Raw genomic sequence first — 10,686 nt, forward strand, 5'->3', positions numbered from 1 at the left:
CTCACTTGGCCCCATCCATCCTTTCATCCTGTCAGTCGTCCTGTCCTTTTTGCAGAAAGGTACCCCCAAACCATGATGGTTCTACCCCCATGCTTCACTGTGGGTATAGTTTTCTTTGGATTCATCTCGTCACATAAGTGGCCCTCAGTGACACTAATACTTCTTAATTCTTTTTGCTCCTATTATGGGGTTCCATTTGTAAATCTGCAAAGTCAAATTTTAACATCAATGTTTTTGGGTATTTAGCATATTTTAGGGAGAAAAAACGGATTTTGTTTTTCAAATGCATATTTTCCGCCTTTCAATTAATGTATTTATAAATGTTACATTTACTAGCTAAATATTTAGGTAACTAAATATTTCATTTTAGGTTTAATATTTATTTTAAAATTATCTATTTGGCTTACAAACTAAATATATAATTTTATGAAATATAATATTTAGTTTGCACATTAAATATTTATTTCCAATCTAAATATTTATTTTCCAAGCTAAGTATTTAAGTTTTGTAAGTAAATATTTAGTTTGGAGTTAAATATTTCGTTCTCTTACTAAATATTTATTTAAAAAGATCAAAGCATTTAATTCTAAAGTATTTAATTAAAAAAATGTAACTAAAAAACTAAATACTTAGCTAAAAACTTTTTTAGCTTAGATCTAAACATTTAGTTTTATACTAAATGTTTTACTAAAAACTAAATATTCCGTTAAAATGAAATATTTAGTTACAAAATTTGAATATTTAGTTTGGAGTTAAATATTTAATTCTCTTACTGGATATTTAGTTTTTAACTAAATATTTATTTTGGATCCAAGCATTTAGTTTTAAGCTAAATATTTAATTCAAAACTAAATAAATATTGAGTAAAAAAAATAAGATTTAGATACAAAACTTTGGTACTTGGTTTGGATTTACATTTCTAAATTCCCTTTTCTAAATATTTAGTTAAAAACAAAGTTTGGAGTTAAATTTTTAATTCTTTTACTAAATATTTGGTTAAAAATTAAATATTTAGCTTGGATCTAAATACTTAGTTTTAAACTAAATATTTTATTCAAAACTAAATATTTTGTAACTAAATAAATACATATTTAGTTACAAAACTTAAATATTTAGTTTAGAAAATAAATATTTTGATTAGATATTAATATTTAATGTGTAAACAAAATATTTAATTTAGTAAAATTAAATATTTAGTTTGGAAAATAAATATATAATTTCAAAATAAGTATTTATCTTAAATTAAATATTTAGCTTGCTAACTAAATATTTAGTTATTAAATGTAAGATTAATAAATCCAATGATTTAAAGGGTGAAAATATGTATTTGAAAAACAAAACTTGTTTTTTCTCCTAAAATATGCTAACATCTGAAAACATTGATGTTAAAATTTTACTTTGCAGATTTACAAACAACATCCATATCCACGGCATTCTGGTGATTTAGTTTGTTAACCATCAGAACCACAACGTATCTGAAATGTGTTTTATCAAATGAAAACCTTCTATAAAATGAGAGTTTTGATCTCACATTTCCATGAGTAGAAGTTCACTCTATTGATGGATCATCTGGACAGATGCTGCTGTTTGGATCATGACATAACCACAGTGGCTGTGGAAGGGCAGAGCTGATGCGGACCCCCCTCCTGCCGGGAGGGGGTCAGCCGCCTGCATCCAGTGTGATTGCATTAGGCTTCCTCAGAGCGACCGGCGCCGACTGCACTCCCCAGCAGCGCGTGCACGCCCCCCTCAGCCCCGGTGATGCATCCCCGCAGCAAGGGCACGCACAACTCCCGCGCAGAGTCCCGCCGACTTTAGGATGGTGCAGAAGCCTCTGAACGGGGGGGTGTACCCAGCTCAAGCCGAGGAGAAGAAGCACAAAGTGGGGTTCGTGGGCTTGGACCCGGGGGCTCCCGACTCCAGCAGGGATGGGGCGCTGCTCATTGCGGGCTCGGAGAGCTCCAAGCGGGGTAGCATCCTCAGCAGACCGAGGTCCAGCGTCTCCGCCGGGAGACCCCGACCGTCCAAGAAGAACGCCAGCTACCGGAAGCTGCAGAATTTCCTTTACAATGCGCTGGAGAGACCGCGCGGATGGGCGTTCATCTACCACGCTTATGTGTGAGTGCTTCCGACCAAACATGTTGAGACTGCGTCCAGGCCCCCGGGGGGGACGGTGGAGTTGTGGCGCATTGGAGCGTCGGCTGCTGATGATAGGAGGGGCGGCAGAGAAGCTGTCACAGCTGGATTTTTAGGTTGAAACGTGCAGAGATGGAGGTTTCATTGATTGGACTTCCGGTATGCTGCGGCAGGTTTCAGCACCCGGACTGCTGGACAGCTCCGGACAGCCTCCCCACTTTTGCTAATTACTCCATGGGTGCAGTCAGTCAGTCAGTCAGTCAGTCAGCTGCTGGTGCACATTACACAGCAGAAAGAAGCCTTTAGTTTCTCCTCAGAGAGGATCTCCAGTGATGTTTGCTGCAGGAATGATTCCCTAAGCAGATTTCAGAGAACAGTTCTAAAAAGTTCTCCATCACAAACCTTAGTTTTGACATTCCTTTGCATGCATGCAAACTCAACCTTGTTGGAGTTTTGCACATTCCCTGTGCAGCTCCTGAAGATGAAATATTCATGGTGTGCTCAGCTAACAGATGTAATCTCTGGAAGGAAGAAGCCTGACTTTCTCCAGTCCAATGATACTGCACATTTGGTGGGGAGTGAGGTGAAATGGCCACAGCAATAAGAAATTCACTGAGCACAGCAAGTTGACTCCTTTGGGACAGCCAGTGAGTGTGTGCGTTAATGTGAAGCCACATGCACGTTGGTACGTGTACTCTGAGGTTTTAAATATTAACGGAACAGCGTTACAGTTAACTGAAACTGAGCTTTTACTGTTGACTCTGTCAGGAGGGCGACCACACGTTTTTCTCTTTAGCGCTGGGTGGTATATTTAAAAAAACGATGAGATTTTACTAATCTTTGTCACAGCAAGCCTTTGTGCAGTGAAGGAACCTGCAGTAGTGAAGCAGCTGTGACTCTTTAATCCATTTGTGAATTCTTTGCATTATTCAGGCGCCACACTTCATTTAATCTGCTGCGATTTCCTTCTAGACGGATGTATTATAAAATGGATTCCAGTCTCACTGGACCTGCTTCTCCTTTAAAATCCTCTTTTCCTTAAATCACACGTGTTAAAGTCAAGGCCCGGGGGCCGGATCCGGCCCTCCAGATCATTTTATTTTATTGTTATTAATGACCTGATGTTATCTGCGCTCATGTCTAACTTTTATAATTTTGACAAAATATATTTTTATGGAGAGTAAAATATTGAAAGTTAATTAAGGTTTAAGTTGATTTATTCTAGAATAATATTCCTGCTTTTTATTATTCATAATTATGTTAAAAAGTTTTAAAATGTTAAAAGTTGGATTTATGGTAGCGTTTTGTACTATTTTGGCATTTACTAAATTATTTAGACTGTTTTTGGAGTTCATCTATTATTTCAGCTACATGCTACCTGTTTTGGTTCATTTTTGGTTGTTTTTCCATTTTTTAGGCAGTTTTGGAGTTTAGTTAATATTTTACAAACATGCTAGCTGTTTTGGCTAATTTAGGTTTTAAAAAAAGTTTTTGAGGCTGTTTTGGAGTTAAACTAATATTTACATGATAGTTGTTTTGGATAATTTAGGCTTTTTCATCTTTTTTTGGCTATTTTGAAGTTACGTTTTTTTTTTAGCTTCATGCTTGCTGTTTTGCCCCAACCTAGTCTTTTTTCTTTAGTTATTTTGGGCTAATTTAGTATGTAGCTAATATTTTAGACTCAGTTTCCGTGTTTTCATCTATCAGCTTCAGAGTTTTTAGCTATCAATTTCAGCATCTTCAGCAGCCAAATTCATCTTACAGCATTCATACTATCATTATTACAGGTAATGCTATATATCTACTTCATAATTATGTTAAAAAGTTGTGGTTTTAAAGATTTAAAATATAGCTTTAGTGTTCCCGCGACCTAAGGTGTGTTTGGATTTTGGCCCCTTTGGCGATTGAGTTTGACACCCCTGTTGTAAACAAAGATGCATCTGATGTCTCTGGCGCCTTAAACCTTTTTCTGTCTGATCTTAAAGATGTTTTTGTGTTCTCGACTGTATCTGTGAAGACACCGGAGTGCATATGTTGCACTCGCTCATGTTTCATTTAGCTCCTCCATCTTTTCTCCTTTGCTCACGTTGAGCAGCATCAGTTCTGTCACTGGTCCAACATCAGCAAAGGAGAAAAGTTTGTCAGGTTCACAGCCAAGGACGATCCTGCTTGTGGATATATGCCTCAAACTTATATCAGGCTGATGATGGACTATTAACAAGATTGTTTTTCATAAAAAGATGTTTTTTGAGATGCAAATTTGAACTAGGAAAAGTTATTTTTGCCACTTTTTATTGACACAAAGAGATGCTAAAATAAATCCTCTCACTGCAGAGGAGCAGTCTGGGCTCTGATCTTCTTCCTGTCTGATCAGCAGTCTGACTGATGAGGGAAAGATGAGTCTTTGTTGCTTCACAAACTGAAATGTGTCCGTTGTTAAACTAATTTCAAACACGAGGAAGAAAAACTGCAGAAGATAGAGCCTAATCAATCAGTGAAAACCGTTTTTTTCCGTTGAGGAGATTCTGGGAGACGCATTGAGGACATGATCCAGTTCTGCTGTTCTGCTGAGCTGGCCAGATGAAGACAAACCGGAGAAGAAATGAGGCAAGGACAGCAGCAGACGGACGCTGGCTGCCAGCCTGCTGGGTTGTGATGGAGGGTTCGTTTCAGGAGATGAACCAGGACTGAGGGAGATCCATGCTAAGGCTTGTTTGGATGAAAAAAACTTTAAAAACTGTCTCATGAACCTCCAGCTCATTGGTATCAATGCTGTTTTCACCTCTCTGTAATGTGGAATGAATGAATTTTTACCCTCAAACTAGTGGTAGAAAATGACTGAACAGATTAACACAAACTGACCTGAGTTACTTTTAGGGAAGACATGCTCTTATTTTGAAATTCCTCTTTTAATCAAAACATTATAAAACTTTAGGAAAAAAGTAACTTTTTTTTTCAATTTGTTGACTTGTTAACCTTTTTTCTCCTTAAATAGCCTGTCGGGCTGCACATCCTGTGGTGTTTGAACAATTCTCTGTCTCTCTTTTGATCTACATCAAAGCGTTCTAAATATTTTTTTAAAATTATGATGATGCTGTTTTTAACCAAAATAAAAAAAAAAGTTTTTTCTAGGAAAAACTAAAACGTTTCTGCTGAGCAGCAGGAGTTCATGAGAAATTCACCTTTCAGTTGCGATCAGTTGTTGCTTGGACCATTGGTGCCTTCACTTCCCATCATCCCTCTGTTTACACTCACTCCTGCTAGCTGACAGCTCCTCACACCTCCAGCCAAACACTAGCGGTGCAGCAAGTCGTTTACAGCAGGGGTTCCCAAACCTTTGATTGTGAGGGCCACATAACTGTTTTCCTCTCTAACAGAAAAGGTGTAACAATCACAGTCTAAACGTAAACATTTACGGTTTTCCAGAAAGCCACGCAAAGCCAAACTTAAAATAATTCATTCCTGTTATCTTCATAGAAAAAAAGTTATACTAAAACATTTTAAAAACTAGATATATAACATTACCTGAGATAATCCCAGAGTGAATGTTATAAACTCAATCTGTCCGCTGAAGATGCTAGTGCTGATAGCTGAAGATGCTGAAGTTGATAGCTGAAAACGCTGAAGGTGATAGCTAGCTACAATATTAGCGAAATGCCAAATTAGCCTAAAAAACAGAAAAAAAAAAATCTAAATTAGCTAAAACAGCTAGCCTGGGGCTAAATTATTAGCTAAACCTCAAAATAATCTATCAATTTCTGCATCTTCAGTCAGACTTTTTCAAGTCTTTTAGGCTGATTTAGAATTAGGCTCATATTTTAGCGAAATGCTAACTGTTTTGGGTAATTTAGTTTTTTTTCCCAGTTTTTTAGGGTTTTTTTTTAAGTTTAGCTGGTCTGAACTCTGGACCAGCTTCCTGCTGGAAGCATTTAGTTTTCCTCAGATTTTCTTTACAAATTCTGCAGAATATTTTCTGACTTTGTTTTCAATTTTGATCAGATTTTTGAAGGCGTTGATGGATGGACTTAATGCATTGCTCAGTTTGGCGCGTTCACACTGGATGTTAATCTGGATTAACTGCCCCCTCAACCAAGTGGTAGATCACTTTTAGAAAACATAGTTTTAAAAACATTGATTGTGAGAAGGTTTCGCTATTACTTCCTTTAGTTCAGGAGTCAACCTCAGGCTCCGGAGACCCATGTGGCTCCTCTGTCCCTCTACTGTCGCTCTCTGGTTAAAAAAAAAAATGTTTTTAATTTTTTATGTTTCTGCAGTGTAAAAATAAGTAAATAAACAAGTTAAGTAACTCAAACTTTGTTCAACTTGTTCATAAACAGTTATCATTTATCACAAGTCGAACTAAAACACTGAGATTTTTTTGGGCCGAGTTCCACAGAATTTCAGTTTGGAGACAATAAGCACAACCAAGATTTTTATTTATATTTGAAGAAATGTAAGAATTTTACGTCTGAATTATGGTTGAGAAATACAGTAAAGGTAAAAAAAAAGCTTTGATTTTATTTTGGTTGGTTAGATTTACACATTTCTGACTGAGATATACCACAAAACAGAAGTTATTTAGTTTATTTTTTTATCGTTGCCATCGTCACACTATCTACCACTGCTAAATTTGCTAAACCTTTCGTGACACCGGGTGTCTTTTCAAAATTCACATTTTGAAAAAATCAACAATGTTTTCTTTGTCCAAAACTAACCTGAACAGCATCTAAAAAGGGTTGAAGGTTGCAGACTCCTGATCTATGCAATAAGCAGCAGAAAAAAAATAAATCAAATTGATTTTGTCTTGGTGGGTGGTAAAAGGGTTAAAGCTAAAGATAGTTTAGACAAAACTCACTAAGCTGATGGTAATAATACTTTACAGTGAACTTTTAGTAATGTTGTGTGCCTTCTTTCTCCTCTGTTCTTGCATTTCCTGACTGACATGATGCAGCAGCACTAACAGGGTCACTGCATGGAGTTGTTAAATAGATCTCTCAACAGAAGAAAAGTGCCCCAGAAAGCCAGAAATTCCCCGGATAGCAGCAGCAGTGGATGCAGTGCTGGCTGCTGCTCTTTCCCTCTTCACTCCGTTTGATGATAAATCTTTTTTCTCCCTCCTTGAGTTTGTCGCAGTTTAAATTTAGCATGATGAGTTTGTCTGGACGGGCAGTGTTGTGCTGAGCCGGGCAAATCAATGTTCCTCTATCTGCAGCTCGGGAGGAAATGCAAGCTTTTCTGCTTCCGACAACCGTCTCCTTTAATTTGATTGATCGGCCGGCTGATGCTCTCTCTCAGGCAACAGGTAGACGTGTGCGTGTCGTGGCCTGTTGTCAGCTCCTGTGGGCTTTCCTAAACTTACAGCCCCGTTTTCAGTCGGCAGTGCACGTTAACACGCTGTCTGGTCACTCTGCCTGCTGCTTTAGTGAAGTCTATGAATCCACTGGAAGAAAATAAGAAAATCCTTCAAGCAAACTGGAAAATTCACCAGAAACTATTAAGCTATTTGAAGAACATCAGATAGAAATGATGGCGTAGAGTGTTTCCTAAAGTTTGGATTTTGAAAACTGTAGAGAAGTTTCTAAAACGTTCTAAAATAAATGACTGTGGAAGAAGTGATCAAAGTTTGGTCTTGATTCATAAATAAACATGCATTTTTGGAATAATACATTTAGATTAAGCAGATTTAGCTTCTTTTGTTACAAAAAGAGAAAAGATGAAGATGAGATAAAGAAACTTTATAGACCAGGGAGGTCAAACTCAATCACACACGGGGCCAAAATCCAAAACACACCTTAGGTTGCGGGCCGAAGAGGATAAACATTTATTGAACAAACTAAAACTACATTTTTAAAACTTTAAAACTGTAACTTCTTAACTTAACTATGAACTAGATATAGAACATTACCTGTGATAATACTAGTATGAATGCTGTAAGCTGAATTTGGCTGCTGAAGATGCTGAAGCTGATAGCTGAACTTATTGAAGCTGATACCCAGCTAAAATATTAGCTAAATGCCAAAGTAGCTTAGAAAACAAAAAACAAACAACCAAAAAAAAATTAGAAATTATGTTGCTGAAAAAAATAGCTAAACTCCAAAATAGCCTAAAAAATCTTAGTAAATGCCAAACAGTCCAAAAAGCTGCAGAATGCCAATTTTTAAAACTTTAAAACTGTAACTTTTTAACATAATTATGAATAATGAAAAAAGCAGGAATATTATTCCAGAACAAATCAACTTTTAAATATTTTTCAATATTTTACTCTCCATTAAAATATATTTTGTCAAAATTATTGAAGTTAGAAATGAGCGTAAGATAACATCGGGTCATTAATAATAATATGCGAATCAGACCATAGACCCGAGGGCCAGATCCGGCCCCCGGGTCTCGACTTTAACACGTAATTTAGGTCCTTACTTGAGGAATTTGACCCTCCGAGCAGACATCTATAATAAAATAACTAAAATATGTACACCATCAATTTGAAGATCATCTCTGGCACCGATGATGGATAATTCGGTGTTACAGCGTGAGGCAGGAAGGATCTCCTGCAGTCGTTGTTGTGCAGTGAAGAAGAGCTCAGGATTATCCATGATGGATAAGAGTTTGTCTCCGTCACTGCTTGTGTTTTTTTATATAATTCTCATATCTGCTGAAGATAGTTTTAGTATTAGCATTTAAACTAAAAAGCAAAAGATTGTAGTTTTATTAATAGAAGATATTTTGGAAATAAACTAACTTTTTTTTGTCTTTCATCTGCTTTAGCCGTCCTGAGTAATCTAGAATTCACTGAAATTCATAGATTGTCTAGATTTCTTTGTGTACATTTCTATCTTTGCTCGATAAAATGAGGGATGAAGAGGTTTTCCCACAGAAACGATGGTACACAGTCAAAATGTTTCTCTCTTATATTAATGTGAGCGAGCTCATCAGATTTTGATGGAAGATAAAACTGCAAACATGATGAAATCACTAACTATCCATCAGTGTCATTGGGTTCATTGAGGGTGAACATTAAACATTAGCTTTAAATGAAAAATTAATTTAGCAGAATGATCTCTTTGTATGATATCATAATTATAAGGAATTTGGAGATTTAGGAAAAACACAGAGAAATGATCAATTTTAAGATGTTTTTAAATGAAAGTCCAGAGGAATATTCAGAACTTTTACTAGAGGATGGACACTTTTTGGATAAAGTGAGTTTTGTTTGTCACATGAACCTGTAAACAGGATTCTTTAAGCAGTTTCAGTGTGACTGAAGTATCGATGGAGTCTAAAATATCTACGTGTCCGTACCCTGATTTTATTTGATCCATAACTTTACAAAGCAAATTTCTTCTCAAGAGTCGTTTCTGGCTGTCAAAATTCTTTTTAACATCTATGATGATAACAGTGAGTCACATGAAGAAACTGAGCATGTTCCCCAACATTTCAGAACCAAAGCGATGCTGTCACCAGGAGTGGCAGCTTTTACCTGCAGCGGCCTCGTCACGCTGAAGCTGCTGCAGTTACCGGATGGAGAGCTTCAGTTTTTTCGTTTCCAGAGGCAAATTCTGTCCCCTTCCCTCTTCAGCTAATGGCCTCATTACTGAGAGCTGATGAGCTCAGCAAGGGTCTGAGTCTCAGGAAAGATTTGCAGCTCAACTCTCAACCATCAGCCTCTTTCTCTGTGACCCAAACGTCTATTTTAGGAACATCATTAGGATTATTTCAAAGTAAAAACACTCACCTTCAGGTGGCGTCATACATGTCGGAATGATGAAGTCGATCAGGTGGATTGTGTTGTTCTTCTGTTCAAAAGCTGCGTGTGTAGAGCTGGGTATCCATTATAATTTACAGAAACGATTCGATTCACAAGAGCCTGAATTGATTTGATTCTGATTTTTTTTTTATTCATCAATTCAATTTAAACTTTGAGTTTACACATTTAGACACATTTGTTTAGAAATATATTAATAATCCACTATATGTTTTGAATATATTTATATTCTGCGACAGACTGGCGACCTGTCCAGGGTGAACCCCGCCTTCGCCCATCAGTAGCCGGGATAGGCTCCAGCACCCCCGCGACCCCGAAAGGGAAGAAGCGGACAAGAAGATGAATGATATATTTATATGAATCTGATCCAGTTCACATACTGTAAATGTATCAGTGAAATAATGAGATTGTTAATATCATCCAGTGTTACATGGATTCTCTAAAGGAGAAGTTCTAACTAAAATGTTCAGATCATTAACATTGGAAACATTGTTCTGCTTCTCCTGGAGGACGTTTCAGTTTGGACACTAGGTGGAGATCGCGCTGTGGAAGTAAACTTAATTCCAGAAGAAGAAGAAAGTATGAGGAAAATACAATTTTTTAGATCACAAATGGTTAATTTAAAAAAATATTTCCTTAAGATTGTTTGGAAAATTAATTCCTGTGAGTTTATAAAGATGTTCATTTAGTCAAAAATGTATGTTTAGGTCAACCTAGCGTTAGCATTAGACGCCCTAAGGGAAATTCCATTAAACATTAGCGTCAAGCTAGCAGACTTTAGCTTCAT

At 36.8% G+C, this 10,686-nt stretch overlaps 1 protein-coding gene across 4 annotated transcripts in view; it reads left to right on the forward strand.

Moving 5' to 3' along the window:
- Positions 1–1,614: 1,614 nt before the first annotated feature.
- The window catches only part of LOC112159535 (potassium voltage-gated channel subfamily KQT member 2), a 51,405-nt gene continuing 42,333 nt past the window's right edge, over positions 1,615–10,686 (forward strand). For 2 of the 4 annotated variants that reach the window (XM_036212939.1, XM_036212941.1), the window contains exon 1: positions 1,616–2,119. In XM_036212939.1, coding sequence (XP_036068832.1) covers positions 1,821–2,119 — 299 coding nt within the window. In that variant the 5' untranslated portion in view covers positions 1,616–1,820. Of the gene's footprint in view, positions 2,120–10,686 lie in introns of all 4 variants that reach the window. The other 2 variants (XM_024293671.2, XM_036212942.1) reach the window with 2 other exon arrangements.

Source organism: Oryzias melastigma, linkage group LG7, assembly GCF_002922805.2.
Source record: "Oryzias melastigma strain HK-1 linkage group LG7, ASM292280v2, whole genome shotgun sequence".
Taxonomy (NCBI): domain Eukaryota; kingdom Metazoa; phylum Chordata; class Actinopteri; order Beloniformes; family Adrianichthyidae; genus Oryzias; species Oryzias melastigma.